General features: G+C 41.6%; 1 protein-coding gene across 5 annotated transcripts in view; it reads right to left on the bottom strand.

Annotated features, from left to right (window-relative positions):
* Positions 1-1,273: 1,273 nt before the first annotated feature.
* Positions 1,274-20,476, bottom strand: part of GRM8 (glutamate metabotropic receptor 8) — a 687,726-nt gene continuing 668,523 nt past the window's right edge. For all 5 annotated transcript variants that reach the window (XM_048499900.1, XM_048499895.1, XM_048499896.1 and 2 more), the window contains exon 11: positions 1,274-1,856. Coding sequence is in view for 1 of the 5 variants with exons in the window: in XM_048499896.1 (XP_048355853.1) it covers positions 1,807-1,856 (50 nt within the window). In the remaining 4 variants the exon portion in view is untranslated. The remainder of the gene's footprint in view (positions 1,857-20,476) is intronic.

A 20,476-nucleotide genomic window follows, 5' to 3' on the forward strand; every position in this document is an offset into this window, starting at 1 on the left:
GATGATATGCTGACATTTTGGTGCCACTAGCCTAAAAACCGCGCCCCCTACAGGCCAAAAACGGAAAATGACTAAAATACCCAAAAACGAACCCTGCATTTTTGGTGCCCCCCACAAGGTGATGCCCTGGGCAGCTGCCCACCTTGCCCAATGGGCATAACGCCCCTGTGTACTATAGCCTAATGTGTGTTGAGTTTGAACACAGAAGATCAAGGCTTAAGCTCCTCCTTCAGCTTCCTTTTTTTTCTTTCAAGCAACTAGAGTAGAAAGTAAGATCCGAATAACTTATCTTCTGGGGTTCATTGAGAGGGAACAAGACAACTGTGTTTATAAAAAAATGATGAACTATGATGCCAAGCGGTCATTGGCAAGAGAGTGAAAGAATGCCTTTTTGTAATATGAAAACACAGCCATTAACCATAATTGTTAAACAACTATAGAGTAGCCATAGTGAAATTTGATCCAGTTAGCTTTTACACTCAACCTCATCCCATTCTTTTAACTACAGCTCCTGTCTAACATGGCTTTCCTATATGCAAGTCCCAGAATCCACAACCTGATTTTGCAGGTTGTCCAAGTTGTTCACTGGCAGAAAATGTGATTGGAACAAACTCTAAATGTGAATCCCAATATGATATCATATAATCTCATAGGAATACATGTGGATCTTATGAATATAGCTTCTAATGGTTGGATAGCAGTAGCAATAGGATTCCCAGCTGCCATATGAGTATTGATGGCTTAATCAATGATCAAATGTTGGCTGAAATTTACAAAATTTGAAAGAAAGGAGAGCAGATTATTCCAAAACAATAACACAACCGGTCATTTGTCAACCCCAAGCTAATTTGTGAATTATGAAATGTTTTACTTTGAAAAAAGAAGCACTAGAAATCTTGTGGGAAAAATGACACATCCATAAATATATAGAGGATCGGAACATAATGTTATCTGTTTCCTTGTCAAGTAGTGGAAACAGCTCCATTTTCTCTGGCCCCCTATATTCCTACTTGCAACCTGTTCTAGTCATCCCTCAAACAAGCAACACTCTTTTAGTTTAGCTCCTCGTAGGTATAGAAACCTACAAGATGACTTCACTCCTCATCTTCAAGCCTCTGAAGTCGCTGGTCACCATTATACCAAACATGCCATCTTCTGATGCCAAGACATCTGTTTCCATGGCACACCACACATTTACTCAATATATACAAATACTCAGAAACAGCATAAGGCATATGAAATAGCTTCTCAAAACTGCAACGAAACAAGTCTCAACATTTGCAAAACATTCCTTTATTAATAGAAATAAATTACTTTGTATAAAAATTTGCATGCGTCAACCATTGCATTTCTCATTAGCACAACGCAGGGCTTCAATTCAGTCAGCCATCACAAGAAACAAACTTCATCTTATACAAGTTGAACAAATGTGGGACAGGAATGGAAATTCTCACAATCACAAAAAGTACTTACAAGTAGAACATCAGACATGGTTTTATTTCAACAGCATTTTTTTCACAAGCTAACAATTTTTTTTGTTTTTCTTTTGTGATTCACCTTCTTTCATGAGTGAACAGTTCAAACATTTGACAGGCAGTCATAGATTATAATTATATAATAATTCTGGGCCACTTTTCTCCCAACCCACCCACCCCTCTAGCTTTGGGTTCTTGGTTATTTTTTTTCCTTGCACAGAGGAGATTGTGGTGTAGAGACATCGCCAGAGGCTGAATTCTCCAGATGTGATCATCATTTGTTCTTAAGTACACATACTGCAAGTCTTCAGGTATGTTTTTGTTTCCCTGCTCAGTTTGCATGATTGCTGTAACTGACATAAGTTGTCTTGGTAGAGGAAGCTGCAAGACAAAAGGCAGATTAGGTAACAGAATAAAGAAAAGCCTTTCTTATGGTGAGAAAAAGAATGGCATTTCAGAAACTTAACAGTCCTATGAAATGTTCTGAGCTGGTGATGGGCCATCTTCAAAGAGGATGAATAAGGTAAAGGCATTAGGCATTGCTAAGGCACTTGATAGACAGTTTTGTTCAGGTTCCTGATCAAATTAATTGCTACCACAAAGGACAGAAAGCCATTTATTCCAGATCTGGCTGACTAGGGAGAAAGTGTGGCATAACTGATTCTAAGGCCATTTCTGCACGAACAGCTGAGCAGGGGTGCATCGGCATAGTTTATGCCGATGCACCCCTGGGACCATTTGCATGGACGGTTCCACTGGCTGCGCAGCTGGCAGCGCACCCTTCACACAGGCTGCATCGCTCCCAAATAGGTCTTACCTTCTGCCACCTTCCATCGCGTTGTGGAGGCCAGGGGATACGCCCCATGGCCAGAGCAACGGCTCTGGGGTCGGAGGCCAGGAGACGCGTCCTCTGGCCTCCCCAAAGTGACAGAAGATGGGAGAAGGTAAAAGCCGTTTGGGAGGGCTGTTTTCCCTAGTAGCTATGTTACGCTATCAGCTGCCAGAAAGCCCTCATATCCCCACTGCTTTGTCTTCTGGTTGCCAGGTGAGGCAACCTTATCTGAAGCATCTGGTTAGATGGAAGAAAAGTTAGCATGGGATCTTCTCTTTAAGGAAGAAGCAGGTAGGCACATCAGCAGGCATGTTGACACCCATAAATGCCATGCTGGGGATCACTAGTGTAAAAGCTGTGCTTCAGGAGTGCAAATTCAAGTGTCATCTCAAATAATTCATCTCACTACTGCCTTTGGGGGAGCCACTGTATCACAGCTTGCTGTCTGCACTAGGAGTGTAATAATACCAGCTGCAGTATACGGTTGTTTACAAGTGTCACTATAAAGTGCTTTCAGCACTAGAACAGTTATATGGATCTGAAGAATTATTATTACACTTGATGATTATACAACTGATGATTAGCATTTGAAGTGTACAAGCCAACTTAATTGAAAATCATTGTGACTGCAAAGAGTTTATCACTACAGCTATGTCTGTGGGGGCCATTCATCCATGCAAGCCATCATCTGACACTGAAATCATCCCATGAATTGGGTAGGTTCACACATGCATGAGACACAACATAAAGGAGAGAACCTTACAAGCTGCCAACTATGTGTTGGGAAATTCCTGGAGGTTTAGAACTGGAATCTGGTGCAGATGGAGTTTGGGGAAGCTACGGAGCTTGGCGGGGATGCGATGTTATAGACTACCCTCCGTGCTGCCATTTTCTCCAGGGCAACTAATCTCTAGTTCAGTTGAAATTCCAGCAGGCCCCCAGATCACACCTGGAGTTTGGCAACCTACTCCAGAGGCACTATGCGACAATGAGAACTGTCAATAAGTAAAAAAGGATCAGGAGGAATTTTTTAACATACGTTTTGGTTAGAGTTTCTCCCGTCCCTTAAAAAGGAATCCCAAACAACAGATTCTAGTTTGTTTTCCCTATAAACTATGCATTTATTTTATCTGGGATGTTTTTATTAGGAACTTGCACTCAAAATATAATGAATCAAAATTAAACTAAAGTGTGGTTCAATGTAGCTAAATGTAAAGTGATGCACATAGGGGCAAAAAATCCAAACTTCACATACACGCTACAGGGGTCAGTGCTAACAGTCACAGACCAGGAAAGGGATTTGGGTGTCTTAGTTGATAGTTCCATAGGAATGTCAACTCAATGCATGGCAGCTGTGAAAAAGGCAAACTCTATGCTGGGGATAATTAGGAAAGGAGTTGATAATAAAACAGCAAGGATTGTCATGCCCTTGTATAAAGCAGTGGTGCGACAGCACTTGGAGTACTGTGTTCAGTTCTGGTCGCCACATCTCAAAAAGGATATCGAAGAGATCGAAAAAGTGCAGAGAAGGGCAACGAGGATGATTGAAGGATTGGAGCACCTTCCTTATGAGGAGAGGCTGCAGCGTTTGGGACTCTTTAGTTTGGAGAGGAGACGTCTGAGGGGGGATATGATTGAAGTCTATAAAATTATGCATGGGGTAGAAAATGTTGACAGAGAGAAATTTTTCTCTCTTTCTCACAATACTAGAACCAGGGGGCATTCATTGAAAATGCTGGGGGGGAAGAATTAGGACTAATAAAAGGAAACACTTCTTCACGCAATGTGTGATTGGTGTTTGAAATATGCTGCCACAGGAGGTGGTGATGGCCACTAACCGGGATAGCTTTAAAAAGGGCTTGGACAGATTTATGGAGGAGAAGTCGATCTATGGCTACCAATCTTGATCCTCCTTGATCTCAGATTGCAAATGCCTTAGCAGACCAGGTGCTCAGGAGCAGCAGCAGCAGAAGGCCATTGCTTTCACATCCTGCATGTGAGCTCCCAAAGGCACCTGGTGGGTCACTGCGAGTAGCAGAATGCTGGACTAGATGGACTCTGGTCTGATCCAGCAGGCTAGTTCTTATGTTCTTATGTTCTTATGTTCTTAAATGGTCCTAGGTCATGAATTTCAGAAGCCTAACTATCTGAACTGAAATTTCCTCCAACTTATTGGTCAGATCTGGGGTTTTTTCTCTGCTTTTGGTTTCCATTTCTCCAAGCTGACTCACATTTCTGTTTTTCACGTGTTTCGTTAGGCATGTGATTGAAGAAACATTTGACATTCTGATATGACTAAATGTGTGGCGCACACACATGAAGGCTTTAGCCCCTGCATTGCTTATAATTAAGTAGATTCCATTTGATGGTTGCAAACCTCCAGGGGGGGGGGGACCTGCATATTTCCTGGAACCACAACTGATCTGTAGACTACAGACATCAGTTCCCACGGACAAAATGTCTGCTTTGGAGAGAGGACTCCAAGGCATTATACACCACTAAGGCCCCTTCCTCTCCAGTCCCCCCAGATCTCTAGCAATTTCCGAACTTGAAGGTAACAACCCTAATCCATTCCCATCTGACTCATGATCCTAGTGGAGGGAAGGTACAAAAGAAAAACTCATTCCCATGGCTTCATGAACTGGTTCAGCAAGAGAAAATTCACTGCCCTCTAGAATGTGAAGCTTCTCCTTTCTCTGTGTAGTTTGGCAGGGGAATTCCTGAGATGAGAATATAGTCCTCAAGAAATTATCTAAATGGATTGGACACAACACCACATGTGGGAATCTGGCTCCCACAGAAGAACCAGTATGGTGTAATGGTGAGTATGTTAGACTAAGATCTGGGAAATTTGGATTTAAGTCTTTACTGTTCCATGAAAACTTGCTAGATGGCCTTGGGCCATCACATAGGATGTTTCCCCACTCTCCACGATCCCCCCTATGCCGCGCGCTGCTCTCAGCGCGTGGAATCCCTGGTGCGCGCCCGGGCGTCCCCACGACCCCGCGCTCTGCGCGGGGTCATCAAAAGGCACCGTTTACAAGAGCGCCAGGGATGCCGCACACTGAGGGGGTGCGACAGCGGCAGCGTCAGGGCGGCTGCGCTGTCGCCGCCCCTGTCGTGGGGAGTGCCGGGGGACCCGTGCTACTTGAGGAGAGTAGCACGGGGCTTAAGGTAAGTGGGGAAGGGCCCATACTCTCTGACAAATCTACCTCACAGCATTGTTGTTAGGATAAAATAAAGAAGATGATAATGAAAGAAGCCACCTTGGAGTCCCACTGGGGAGAAGGTGAGGTATAAATAACATGAAAAAATAAATGTTTTCACATAAATGTCATCTAGATGCAATGATCTCTAGCATACAATCTAACATCACTAAAGAACCCAATGTGAGTCAGCGAGATGTAGTGGTTAAGACCAGTAGGACTCTAATCTAGTGAACAGGTTTTGATTCTCTACTCTTCCAAATGAAGTCTGCTTGGTCACTAAAAGTCAGCTGTGACTTGGAAGCATGCACACACAAAACCTCCAAACATTTTTCACAAACAGAATGATCCATATCAAACCCAAATTTCTGGCCAAGCCTTTATTCTTTACATGTTTGCTTAAACTTAGCACAGAGCTTCCTAAAGTTATTCAAATTTTAGCTTGTGTTTATAGAAGGGAGCTTTGTGATTGTAAAGGAACCATCATGGAAGGCTTTAACTTGGTCATTACGTTATTAGTTTGGACACCAGTGGTGTCGCTTATGATGATGATGATGATGATTAGTATTACTATTATTTTATTAATACAAAAACAGTTATACACAGCAAACAAGATCACTATGCTGGATTTTGTATTAAATCACACATCGGACACTTCCCAAGCATCTAGGACTGTGTGATGTATCGACGAATAATGCGTGCAGAGCCAAGTAGGGTGGCTTTTTGCAGCTGATATATAGTGATTTTGTCAGCGGCGATTGTATTTAAGTGCCGTCCAAGGTCTTTAGGAACTGCACCCAATGTGCAGCTCACCACTGGGACCACCTTTACTGGTTTGTGCCAGAGTCTTTGTAGTTCAATCCTTTATTATTACTATTATTATTGTTGTTGTTATTGTTGTTGCTGTTGTAGATTTCACAGCTGCCAGATCTTTAGCTGGTTGTTGGCCTTCATTACAATTTGAGCCTCACCCAGAGACCTAGGAAGTTGTAATCTATTGGCATAGTATTCGTGCGGATCCCAGCAGGGCTGCCTTCTGAATTTGACAGATGTTAATTTTGTCAATGTGAAGATGTTTCAAGTGCTGTTGTTTAATAATAATCATGGAAGGCTTTAACTTGGCCATTACGTTATTAGTTTGGACACCAGTGGTGTCGCTTATGATGATGATGATGATGATGATGATGATGATGATGATGATGATGATGATGATGATGATGATGATGATGATGATGATGACTATTATTTTATTGATACAAAAACAGTTATACACAGCAAACAAGATCACTATGCTGCATTTTGTATTAAATCACACAACGGACACTTCCCAAACATCTAGGACTGTGTGATGTATCGATGAATAATGCGTGCAGAGCTGAGTAGGGTGGCTTTTTGCAGCTGACATATGGTGATTTTGTCAGCGGCGATTGTTTTTAAGTGCCGTCCAAGGTCTTTAGGCACTGCACCCAATGTGCAGCTCACCACTGGGACCACCTTTACTGGTTTGTGCCAGAGTCTTTGTAGTTCAATCCTTTATTATTATTATTATTATTATTATTATTATTATTATTATTATTATTATTATTATTATTAGGTAGACCGCCCTACCCTCGAAGGGCTAATGCGGGAGCACATTTTTTTTAAATGGTGCCTTTTCATCAAAGCTGCCCCGGCCAGCCAGAGGTGCTCAAGCCAGCCTTTTGCAGCTTTCTCTCTGCACCCCCTTACAGTACCTGTCACTTAGAAAAGGATGGATTACATTTGAAATGTGCATTCCAACTGCATGAGCTGACCCTACTCCTCCTCTTCCTTTGCTCTCTGCCATCTCCTTACTCCACCATAACTGGACTCTCATGGAGCCCGGCACTGCCATTTGTCCTTAGTATCTTTGTAATCCAGCCATACTTACTCACTTTTTCTTCACTTTGGCCAACCAGGCCTGTTTGGAACTCCTACAGCTGGCCTCACTTCTTTCCTTTGACTGGATGATGGTGCCAGAAGCCTCAGTGCATGGCCTCATGCACTTCAAAGGGACCTACCAGGGAACTTGGCATCAGCCCTTTGTTTAGGTAAGCATCAGGCTGTGAGGGGGGAGAGATGCAAGTCTGAGGAGGAACTTCTATTCAGCTCAGTGGTGGTGGTGGGGATTAAGCAGTTATGAAATGCAGATACAGTTATGAAATGCAGGTGTTGAACTGAATGTTGGGGAAGAGAATGGGCATCCCTGAGCATTGGTTATAGTGGCATATGGATTGCTTTATGGTGGAAACAGATGGTTTATAAGGTTCGATGGGATATGTCAAGAGGTGTTGCTGCTTCTTGGAAGAAGGGACGGTGCTGGTTGGGATCTCCCCCTCCCTTTCTCACATTTATTTACATTATTTATAACTTGTCTTTCTCACTGAGGCTTAAGGTGGCTTACACATTTTAAAACAATGGAATTGTAGCATCATAACTGTTTCATAAGAAAGTCAATAGTAATGATAACCAGTTAAAAGCCTCTGCTCAGCACATACTATTTTTTTTACATACTCTTGAAGCATCATGCTGAGGAGGTGATCAATGTGATATTCCTGCTTTGCTTACTGAATTGCCTCTCTTTTTCTCCCCTTTGAGTTAAAAAAACTCAAAGTATCCCCCAACCAGTCTGCACGGCTTTGGAGACATAATTGCAGTCCAAGCCTGCTTATGGACTGCAGTGGCATAGGAGCAGCAGTGGCATAGTGGTTAAGAGCAGGTGCATTCTAATCTGGAGGAACTGGGTTTGATTCCCAGCTCTGCCGCTTGAGCTGTGGAGGCTTATCTGGGGAATTCAGATTAGCCTGGGCACTCCCACACATGCCAGCTGGGTGACCTTGGGCTAATCACAGTTTTTCGGAGCTCTCTCAGCCCCACCTACCTCACAGGGTGTTTGTTGTGAGGGGGGAAGGGCAAGGAGATTGTAAGCCCCTTTGAGTCTCCTACAGGAGAGAAAGGTGGGATATAAATCCAAACTCTTCTTCTTCTTATGCAGTGGGCCTGAACTCCCAGGTAGATATACAGCTGTAACCCAATGGAGGCATTTTTAAAACTTGGGCATAAGGCCCACTGAATGCACAGGGGATAACTTCTGTATAATCCTCCAAAAGAAGAAGCTGTCAGTGACAGTGTGTGGCTACTCTCTCCTGCTATCAGGATGGTTAAAAGGCAGCCAGGGCCAACTCGTTCCCCCTTTGCTTTGAAAGGGTAGGGAAATGTGGAACTTTGGATACACAAAGTGACCACTCCAGACATTTTAAGGCTATCTGTAGATTCATGAAACAATACAAGGACCAGGTCTTCTTATTAGCACACTTATGCATGCATGTGGTGGGGGTTTATTCAAGCTGCAAGTTATCATGTGTTAGGTTGCACTATAAATCCCAAGTTCAAGTTTTGAGCTATTGCATATTGAGCCCAGCTGATGATTTCTCTTGTGACTTTCTTGCTGCATTCTCCAAAATTCAGAAATGAAAGGACAGGGGGAATAGCGTTTGCAATATTACAAAGGCTCCGCATGCAAAGTGCTGTGGCAGAAACAACACCTTTTTTAATGTGCTTGCTCCCCCTAACTTTAGAACCTAGCTGTGCCCCCGTTGGACACAGCTACTATAATCAAAAAAGCACTGTTCGCTGAGCTCATGATAACATTTCAGAAAGGGTGATATCTCTGATGAGGCACCAGTTTCTAGCCATAAGATTTGTGTGTTATTGTTAACTGTTACCTGGATAGATACTATGAGAAAATACAGCTCAGAAGTCACAACAGGACTCCTGTTCCTCTTCTTGCTATATAAAACACAGCTCTAACCATTAAAAAAGGAGTTTGGAACTATTTAAGTCTGGCCTGGACATTGAAAACAATAAAACAGAGGGTTCAATAAAGGAAAATTTTCTTTTTACCTTTCCTCTTACACATTATACACCCAGTAATATTTGGGATAAATATAACAAATAGAATATTCCAAGTCAGGTTCATGTATGTGTCTTGCTGTCTGAGAAAAATATGACTCGAAATCTGCAGATGCTGCCTTGAAAGACACTAGGGAACCTACCAATTGAAATGCAAATATAATTAGACTTTTTTCTACCATTAGGCCATAGGAATGTATTATCATCAAAATACCAGCATGAAGGGAGAGACTACATAATGTGTTGTCATCATATGTGCAGGTAGATTCAAATGAGGTTTAGGGAAAGTTGCCAAAACAAGAATCCAAGTATGTAAAATGCATTTTGATGCATGCTGGGATTTAGACTAACTAGCAGCAAAATTTGTCTCTAGTTGGTATTCTAAGGCTGTTCTTACACTGCATATTTCAGTGCGGAATTTTACTGGCACATAAGTTAAGATGTAAATGGAAAAAGTTCACTCCCATAGTTAGGTACTGCTTAAAATAAGCTTATTTTTTGCTGTTGCTGTGAATCTTTGTTGCAGTTTCCTACACTTGATGCATAAGTGGTGGTGGCAGGTTGGATTTATGGTGAGGTTTTATCAAGGATGTAGGTAAGGGGGAAAGGTTCTTGGGTTGAACCACCCCCATTACATGTCCAAAGCTCCGCCCCCGTTTGTGTTTTTTGGCATTTTTTAGTGTTTTTTTGTTTTTGGCAGGGGGTGCAGGGAGTGCAATTTTTAGGTTAGCAGCACCAATATTTCAGGGATTTGTTGGGAGACTCTCCTGATGATACCACCCAGGTTTGCTGAGGTTTAGTTTATGGGTCCAAAGTTATGGACTCCCAAAGAGGGTGCCTCTATCACCCATTGTTTCCAATAGGAACTAATAGAAGATGGGGGCTACACCTTTGAGGGTCCATAACTTTGGATCCCCTGAACAAAACTTCACCAAACCTGGGTGGTATCATCAGGAGAGTCTCCTAAAGATACCCTGAAATTTTGGTGCTGCTAGCTTAACAATTGCACCCCTGATAGCAGGCACCCCCCCAAATTTCCCCAGATTCTCCTTCTAAATCCACCCCCTTCAGCATGGATTTAAAGGGAGAATCTGAGGTCCCCAGTTTAAACATTGAAAGTGATGCTGTTTCAGGGTGGGGGATAATCCACCCCAAAACAGCATCACTTTCAAAGTTGTTTTAACTAGGGACCCCAGTTTCTCTCTTTAAGGTGGATTTAAAAGGAGAATCTGGGCTCCTTGAAAGTGATGCTGTTTGAGGGTGGATTCCATCAACACAGCAGCTGCCCATGGGGTGGGGCAAAACTTAGATTTTGCACCGGGCTCCATTTCCCCTAGCTACGTCTCTGCCCGGAGGAGAGGGCAGCTGGTGGGGGGGGCAGGTGGGGCAGGGGAGTCTGCCGTCCCTGGCCACACAGATCTGCTTTTACAAGCACTGAGGCTGGAGGCGGGGCTTGGGGAGGTGTGGCCATGCCCCCAGGGGTGGGTGAGGGTGTGGCCCCCCTGAAGCCCCCTTAAAAATCTATACCTACATCACTGGTTTTGGTTTACTGCTGGATAAGCTGATAGTGGATTCCTAATGCTGCCTAAGGAAATGTTAAGAGATGTGGGGGATGCTCCGCAGAGGTGGAATTTCAGGAGGTTGTAAAATAAATAAATAGCACTTTTTCCCCATAAACTAAAATGTAATTGATGGGTTGTACAGTGTCAGAATAAGGGACTGAAGCTGAGAGATTCGACATTCTAATCTCCACAAAAAGGAGGTCCCGAGGTCCTGTGAACTTAGGTAGATCATGAGAGGGAGCGCAGGAAGGGATGAGTCAGTGCTCTGCTCTTGTAGTCATTTCTTGAATGCCTAAAGTAATGCCAATCATCCTTTTGGATCAGAAGGGAATTTTCCTGCAGGCCAGACTTGTCAGGGATCCTGGAGGTTTTTTTAATTACCTCTGAGCATAGGGCAGGGTTTTTGTGTGTGTGTTTGTGTTTGTGTTTGGGGAGGTAGTTGTAAATTTATTGCATTGTGCCAGGGGTTGGATTAGATGACCTTGGAGGTCCCTTCCTACTCTATATTTCTATGAATTGGCACTTGCATTAATTGAATACAGCCTGTTTTAGCTTAGCGAGGTTGTTGCTACATAAAAGTAAGCCAATTAAAGCAAACTTTGCTAGCTGTAGATATAAATGGCACAAAAAGCTTGGTCATGAAAGCTGGTGGAAGCTGATGCCCTCATGCCACTTGCAAGGTGAACAAGTCTGTTAGAAATGGGCTACAGTCCATGAAAGCTTATTGTAGAATATAGGTTGGGTCTGCCCCACTTTTCTGACCTCAAATAGTCCATAGAGAGCAAATAGTGCACCTGCAGCACTGCTGCTTATCAGGAAAATAGCATAGGTGGGGAGATTTCTGCTCCTTCTTTGCATGTGCCATAACCACAATTCAAATGAATTAGGCATCACAAACATGGGTTTGTGATGGAGAACCTGCACCTCCTGTGTGATGCTTTGTTACATGGGATGGGGGCCCCAGGCCCAACCTGTGTTCTCTGTAATGTGACGGTGCATACTGTACCCTCAAACCCTATCCTAGAGTTTTCAGCCCTACTTCTTACTAAGGATATATGCCTCTCTCTGGGCTGTACCATTTCAATGGCAAATGTTTTTTGGGGAAAGTTTTCCATGCATAAAGATAAGCATCAGAGTTAAGGCAAGAGAACAAAATCTGACATGGCAGATTTTGGTGTGCAGAATATTTTTTGGATGGCAGAACATTCAGTCTTGTGAGCCCCTACTTTTAGTATGAAGTGGGATACCTTAGCCATATTTTATTGCCGAAGCAATGGCTCTGTGCCTCAATGTCACCGATTATTTTGGGATCGAATTGTAACCCAGGATGACAAATGTAATTGGTTAATCAAACAGTTTCATTGATTCATGTTTGCAGTCCTAATCAGGACTCTTGATAATCAAAGCCATAACAAGATTCTACTCTCAGAAAAGGGAATCGCTTTAATGATCTTTAACTTGATTGGACTTTTCTGATAAAAGTAATTTTTAGATGAGTCACAGAACAAACAGGAGTCTGAACAGTCCAGTGGGGAGGTGGCTGTACTTTGATTTAAAAAGTGACATGCCATTCTTTTTAGCTTTGGTGAGCTCATTGTTCCACAGACTACACTTTTCATCTGATGAAGAAGAGGAAACAGAAGCAGCAGCAGGTGTTCAGTAGGCATTTTGATTGGTATAATTTGTGTCAGTGTTTTTCCAAAGTGGTTAGAGTATCAAGGCAGGATCTATGAGTTTCAAAGCCCTGGAAGCTTGCTGGAGAACTTTGGGAAAATTACTCTCTTTAAACTTAATCTAACTCTCAGTGTTGCTCAGTGTTGTTCTGAAAAAAAAATGGAGGAGGGGAGAATTTGTTAAACCACTTACAGTCCCCACTGGGGAGAAAAGTAGGGTACAAATATCTAAATAATAAAGAATACATAGAATTGTGTGTGAGCATATTCTCTTCCTTGCATTTTGGCAGACATATTTCTCATCCCCCACTGCCAAAAGAAAAAACAAATTTCCCAGGACTTACTGGTAGGGCTGCAAACTCTGGCCTTGGAAATTCCTGTAGAATTAGGGGCAATGTTTGTGGAGACTGGCATTGCTACTTGCTTGTCAGGGTCTATGTTATTCCAATCAGCTGATGCGCTACTGCTACATTTTTCTTTTAGAACCATTATTTTTGTTCTGCAATTAAGTAATGTTGTCCTGTGGGACAATGAGATGGGCTTTCCATTCATTTCTCCTCAGTGATGACAGCACATAACCAAAGCTAGGTAAGAGTATCCCTTTTTACAGAAAGAAAAAGGAATAAGAGTTTTAAAAGGGAACAAATTTCATGTTGATGCAGCAGCTGATTAAAGTTTATGGCTGTGAGGTCTCCCACAATGGCAGGAGGTCTTCCATTAGCAGTTGTCTTTGCCCATTGCTATTCTGTGAGACCATGTGAGACAAATTAAAAATAAAAGTAATGTCCACAGTATTTCTATATCGCTTTTGGTGGAAACCCCGAACTGGCATATAGTAGAAGAATGTTGACTCGCAAAACAATTACAGCATGAAAAGAGGACCTCTGCTGATAGCTAAAATGCTCCACAAATTTATTTCCCAACTACTCTCCTCCATAGAGCAATTTCTAGAATTGCCTACATAGCTTCCTGGTTTCCTGCAGGAGTTATGTCATCCTTCCATATTCCCACCACCAATACTACTACTGATTTCTAGATTTTGTTTGGCAGTCCTTTGGATCTGAATATGAACACATACATGAAAGAGAAGCTGAGGGGGCAGGGTTTTGTGAAACATTTTAGCTACCTACAACTATTCTCTTTTTTATGCTGCAATTGTTTTATGAGTCAGCATTTCACTTGGGATGAATGCAATCAAGAACAACAATGCAAATCTGTGTATTTAAAATGTTCTTGAAGTTGGTGACAACAACTATGTATCAATGTCTTCCAGTGTTAAAAATGAGCTGAAACTAGGCATCATCTTAACCATGTGTATGCAAGATTTGTAAAGTTGATAACTTTCCTGTCAATTCTTTTTTACTGCTTCCATTTAGGTATTTCAAAGCCTCAGCAGCTGGTATCTTGGATTTAAAGGCTGTGGGTCAATTCACAATTACAATGATGAATCACGCTTGCCAGCCATAGGTGACCAGAGATGGTTGTAAATTTGGCATGAAGAACTCAAGGAACTAACAAACTTCTTTTAGTCAGTTAAGTACCTTGGAATCAAATGAGAGAGCTAAATCAAACCAAAAATGCAACAGTCTTTTCGATAGGAGGAAACCACTGTGTTCAGTGGGCTTACTCCCAAGTAACCAAGCAGAGAACTATAGCCAAAGATTTGGAAAACATGCTTCAAATACTGTCTGTTGTGGGTTTTTCAGGTTGTGTGGCCACAATCTGGAAATTTCTGCTTCTGACTGTGGTTGGCATCTTCACAGGTATGTCATGGTAAGACCCTTCCTGTTATTCCCCTTGCCCATCCCAGCTCCCTTCCCATTCAATCATTCTTGCTTTTTCATTACTCAGTTTCCTTGCTCCTTGGTTCTGGCCTGACTTCCAGCCTGCTTCCAGCTTCAGGTAATCCCACCTTCTGGCTAACCCTGTATGAATCTCCAGTGTTACTGAAGTCACCTGCTAGTTTTCTGGTGCTGGCTGATGATTTCATCAGTTGGGGCCAGGAAAACTGCATTCTGGCTACTGGAAGGATTTGCTGTTACCCCCACACTTCATTGTGAGAGCCGTTTGCCATTCAAAGCCTAGCCTGGCTTTACTGGAAGTGCTAGTCTTGGGGTATCAGCTGTAGTGGCTTCTGTGCTGGCTGTTTGGAACTGCAGTGTCCTTGGTAGTGCCAAGCCTTCGACAGTATATTCTCACTGTGGTGAAGAATCGCTGGGCAAGGAGCTGCAACATCTGGCCGGCTGGCCTCCATTGATCCTTTGAGATGTCAGGCCCATTAAGTAGCCTTGCTTTGATCCCAAGGCTGACGTTATAGAGGTGGTTGAGTTCAGTCATGAGCTTATGGCCAGACAAGAAACAATAGTAGAGCATTGATATCTTTTTTTTAGATTGGTTGGAAGATTATGAATTTCTAATTAAGTGTCTGCAACTGGGAAAAATAATGTATATAATGATGTGATAACATCCATATTTTAAAGAAAAACCTTGGAAGTGTTATTATAACTACAGTACATGCAAAAATCTAATTTTGAAGTATATATTATGATGCCTATTTTGAAGTATATATTATGATTCCTTGATAATATTAGGCAAATGCTGCACTAGCAGTTTGCTTCTTTTGAGTGAAATTTAATTATTACATTGGACAATTGTAAAAAAGTATTAGTAGATTAAATAAATTAGAAAAATGACTCAGATTTAGAAGAAGCAAAAAGTACACTGACACAATGTATGAAGATGTTGGATTCTACACAATGAATACAAAAGTAGTCTAGGGAGAAATTAGAGAAATTAAAACTTGAAAAAAGTTTAATTTAGAGCAGAACAACAATGGAAGCAGTGTCAACTTAAATGTCTAGACTACAGAATGATGGGTAAATTTTAGATCACAGAAGTTGGCTTCATAGCATAAAAATGAAAAGGTGTAAAGGCACAGGCTGAGTGAGATAATGTTTTTGGAAGAAACTTTCACATCCATACACAGCTCAAACTTAATGAAAATATAACTGTTGGAAGAGCATACAGAATTAACTCTAAGATCTCTCCACAGGCATTGAAAATGGGATACTTTAGATGAATTCCAAAGTCAGTTTGTTAAAACTAATCAATTGAATGTTGTATCACTATAATCTGACACAACAAAGGAAGATCAATAAGTTTAATATTTGTCTGATTTATCACCCACAACTCTTCAAAAATGACTTGACTTCAAATTTTTAAGAATACTGTCCACCCAAAATATTTATTATAAATGGTTTACCCTTTTAGGGTATCAATAGAATTTAGTAGGTGGTAGACTTCAAACAATTAGAACCAAACTAAAAGTTGAAGATTTGTTAAAACAAATGCTTCCTTGGGAGGTTGAATAGCATTGATATAAATGAAATTGTTAATGCACAGTTGGATCCACTGTGGAAAAGATAACAAGAAATAGTAGATCTGATGGTAATGATATCATTTCCATTGTTCTGTTCATTGAATCTGAACCCTAGTATTTCTGGACTCAGAAACGAATTTTTTGACAGATTTTGGCAACAACAAATTCCATATAAATTGGTAGCTATTAGAGACAGTTGCTTCCAAACAAGTTATTTTTTATCAATTTATGAGTTTTGTGGATTGTGCTGTACTCTATGCACCATCTTTTATGGAGAAAGTAAAATTGTGTCATTAAATATTAATGGTTTAAACATTCCTACTTAATGAAAAATAGTTGCTATGGGCAGTTATTGATATACAGAAACTTCACAAAATAAACACTAAAGATCAGTATTCATCCTATTTAAGTACATTAAAATTAGCTGCTATCTACGCAGAACCTTAAGATGTAAAGAAGAAAAAAAGTGGTTGTTTTCTTAAACCCACAAATACATTTTTAGTAGAGGATGTTAAAAACATATCCTTGTGGGAGGTTTATAATATGAGGGAAGGCTGGTGAGAAAAACTGGGACTGATTAGCATTTATGTTCCTAGTATTGTAGAGATCAAATTATCTGAATATTATTCCCAGTATATTACATGCATTTTCTGATAGGGAGATAAAAATCAAGGTCACTTTAACTGGATAATAGTTCCTGCCATTGACATGTCTATTCCCACAAAAGCTATGCTACAAATTATTTGATTTTAATGACACTTGAATCTCAGAACTCTTTGATAAATTATTTGGAATTCTAGTAAATTCTATGAAAGTTTGATTAGCTGGAATTGACTTTTTTAGATTCTTGATTTTTAAAAAACTTTTTACACTCAACTATGGGCAGTTTTACAGACAAATAAAATATATAATTTTAAAAAATATTTTCTGTTTTCCATCTGCACAGAATCTCCAGTAGTACTGGTTAGGTCAAGGTACAATATCAAAAGAGTTCACAGCAGTCTCAGGCTGTAAAGTAAATGTATGTTGGTATTAAATTTAGATTTGAAAACTAAAGAGGACATGTTTAATATCTCAGGAATCCATTGGTCATCAAATACAGGATTTGGATATCTGGTTAACTGATAATCCTGTAGGTCCAGCTGAAGAGGATTCCTCAAAGTTATGATCAGGCATGTTTAAGACTTAGTCCTCATTACTAACATCTTGGTTTGAAAGAGTAGCCAGAGTAAAATGATAGTGCTACTAAATATTTTATTTTGGCTTTAAAAAACAACAACACCTACTCAAGATCAGCAAAAATAATTGCATTTAGTTACGAAAACAAGAATTAAGTTAACTAGAAGAAGAAGACTTTATGTTAACTATTATAATAAAATAGAAAGAAGGAAGAAGGAGGCCTGTTTTGTCTAAATGTTTAGAAATATTTTCAAGCAGCTAAATTAAAGCACCTTTATAAGTGGTCCCATAAAATGAGAAGACCCTATAATACTGTTTAGAACACTGGTGTATCATTCCTGGTATTTCAAGGTGCCTTTCATATAGGCTCTTTGAGCTACTTCACCTTCCAATGGCAAATGAATGTTTTTGAAGGTTTGACACACCTTAAGGATAATGCATTGTCCTCCTGCCATTAATGAAGCTTTAATCTGAGTTTTCCAAAATCTGTTTTGCTTTGATGGTTTTGTTGTTATTGTTGTGCTTTTATCCTTCTGGAAACTCTAAGGCCGTTTCTGCACGGCCCCCTCGCGCCCCCACTCCGGCAGGAGTTCCGTCGGCGTGGGGGCGGGAGCCTGCTCGCATGCAAGCGTGCGAGCAGGCAACGGGAGCGAGAAGGCAGGGCTGCTCCGCGAACGGAGCCTCTTTCTCGCCCTTCGTGTGTCTTCAGTTAAGCCTGCGGTGCGTTCTGCCTGCGCTGCCCTCCCGACCCCTGGAGGTCGGAGGACAGTGTATGGGCGGGCTGACGCCCGCAGGCGACGGGATTACAGCAAGTGGGCGGGAGAAATCTTCCGGGCGGCGCGTTCGCACCGCAGGTAAGACGATCCCTCCCCAACAACAACCCTTTAAAGGGTTGTTGTTTAGGGCGGCTTGACGCCGCCCTGGGGGGAGGGAAGAGGCGTCAGGTCGCCGCTGCTGCGTTGCAGCAGAGGCGCCTGTGCGAACGGCGGCCTGGGGGTGCCTTTTTTGGCGCCCCCAGGCCGTCGTAAACGGGCCATGCAGATACGGCCTAAAACATCTGCTTACAGACTGCAAACAAGGTTTAAAGAACCTGTGAGAAAAGGACTTACAAAGTGACATGTAGCACATATTTATTGGTTTTAAAACTTACTTCTTTCTACCTTTAAGGAAACTTAAAGTAGCTTACGACTGCCTTCCCTTCTCCTCACTACAACAGACATCTTGGGGCTAAGTTGGGGCTAAGAAAATTCTGAGAGAACTGTGAGGAAGCCTGGTTCTCCACATTAGAGTCTGACATTCTTAACCACTTTACTACACTGTCTCTTATATACATTAAATGAAATTTAAATGTGTGTGTGTAATGTGTCCTCAATTCACAGCTGACTTAAGGTGACTCCATACATCTTTAAAGGCAAAAGATGTGCTGTGAGGCATTGCCTGCCTCTGTGTAGCAATCTTGAACTTCCTTGGTGGTCTCCCATCACAATAACAAAATAGGGTAGACTCTGCTTAGCTTCTGAGATTGGGCTATCCTGGGTCATCCACATTAGGGCAAGTGTCTTTAGTAGTCCATTCAATTCTTCACTGAAGCTGTTTATTTATAATTGCAGAATGTAAAACTGTCACTCCACAGGACACATGGGTAGGAAATTATTGTACTAGGCTTTTAGATGTGCTAATTAATGACCAATGCATCTCTTTAGATAATCTGATGGAGAAAAGTGTTAATTAAATTGGTTTCAATATTTTGACTGTAAAGTTATACTAATCTCTTTACCAATGTTTGTCAAAGGGCATCCCTAACAGACCTAACAAAATGGGGTGAGATGTTAAATTGTATAATAACTGATGAGGGATTTGTATTGATATCCAGAAACATCCTGCAATGAAATATGGAATTTGATGGCACATTGAGTCAGATTTAGAAGTCATGCCATCTTGTTGGAAATGTAATGCAGTTTTTAGGCCTATGTGGTGGCCTTGTCTATAGAGATTTATTGGCAGAAAGCTTTGTTGGAAATTAAACATGCAAGTGGTTATGAGATATTAACAGTGCAATCCTGATGGGGAAATCCCTCAGAAGGCAGTGTGATCCCAGCACCAGTGTCAATGTCACTTATGCCAGTGTAAGGGGCATTTGTGCTGTGGCAGGGGTACTTACATTGGTGCAGGGGAGCCACCTGGAAGCTCAGTGCCCAGGCACCAACACAGCTGTGGCACCAGCACTTCTCTGAGCAGGAGCCCATGCTGGCATGAAGGAGGCATTCCTGGGGGTGGTGCCAGCTTTAGCTGGATTCCTGAGCCATTCTGGGGCATTCTGACACCAGCAAAATCAGTGGCTGTCAAGAGAGAGTCCATTCTGAAAGCTGAAAGTCTAGAACAGGGGTAGGGAACCTGCGGCTCTCCAGATGTTCAGGAACTACAATTCCCATCAGCCCCTACCAGCATGGCCAATTGGCCATGCTGGTAGGGGCTGATGGGAATTGTAGTTCCTGAACATCTGGAGAGCCGCAGGTTCCCTACCCCTGGTCTAGAAAAATCCTGTCTCCTCTCATGAGTTACCAAAGTTCAAACTTGGAGGTACCATTTGTTAACTGAGTGCTTCTCTGTTCAAGGTTACTGTGTGCCTTGTGAGAATTGTGGTATCATCCTTGTTGATTTGATCCAGCTGAAACTGGTTGTTTTGAGAACATAGGAGAAAGTTTTGTTTTGTATGAGAGAGGGGAACTCATAGTTAATGAGGCCCAGAAAGTTCCGATTAATAATGTGCCCTCATTGGTCAGTTAATAGTCACCTGTTGTGGTCAGAAAAATAATAAATTAGTACCTACAGTGTTGCTCAGCACCTCTTTTGCTTAATCTCTACTTTCCTTATCCTCCACTCTGCATGCAACTTTAATGGAATTCTCACATACACTTGAGACATCTAGTACCGTTTTGCTTATAAGAGTTCACTTGATATGTAGAAGCTAGTTTTGTTGTTTTTAGTGTCACTGTCTGCACCTTGAAGTATTTCACTGTTTTTGTGAAACTAGACACAGTGTGTAACACCGTGATACATCTCTGAAGATGCCAGCCACTGATGCAGGCGAAACGTCAGGAACAAGATCTACCAGACCACTGCCATACAGCCCAGAAAACCCATCACAACCAGTTGAATACGACTGTGAAAGCCTTCGACAATACATTATTTCACTGTTATTTAATTTTGCATTTCAGTATTTTACTTTAATAATTTTTT

This window comes from Sphaerodactylus townsendi, linkage group LG06 (genome assembly GCF_021028975.2).
Source record: "Sphaerodactylus townsendi isolate TG3544 linkage group LG06, MPM_Stown_v2.3, whole genome shotgun sequence".
NCBI classification, from domain to species: domain Eukaryota; kingdom Metazoa; phylum Chordata; class Lepidosauria; order Squamata; family Sphaerodactylidae; genus Sphaerodactylus; species Sphaerodactylus townsendi.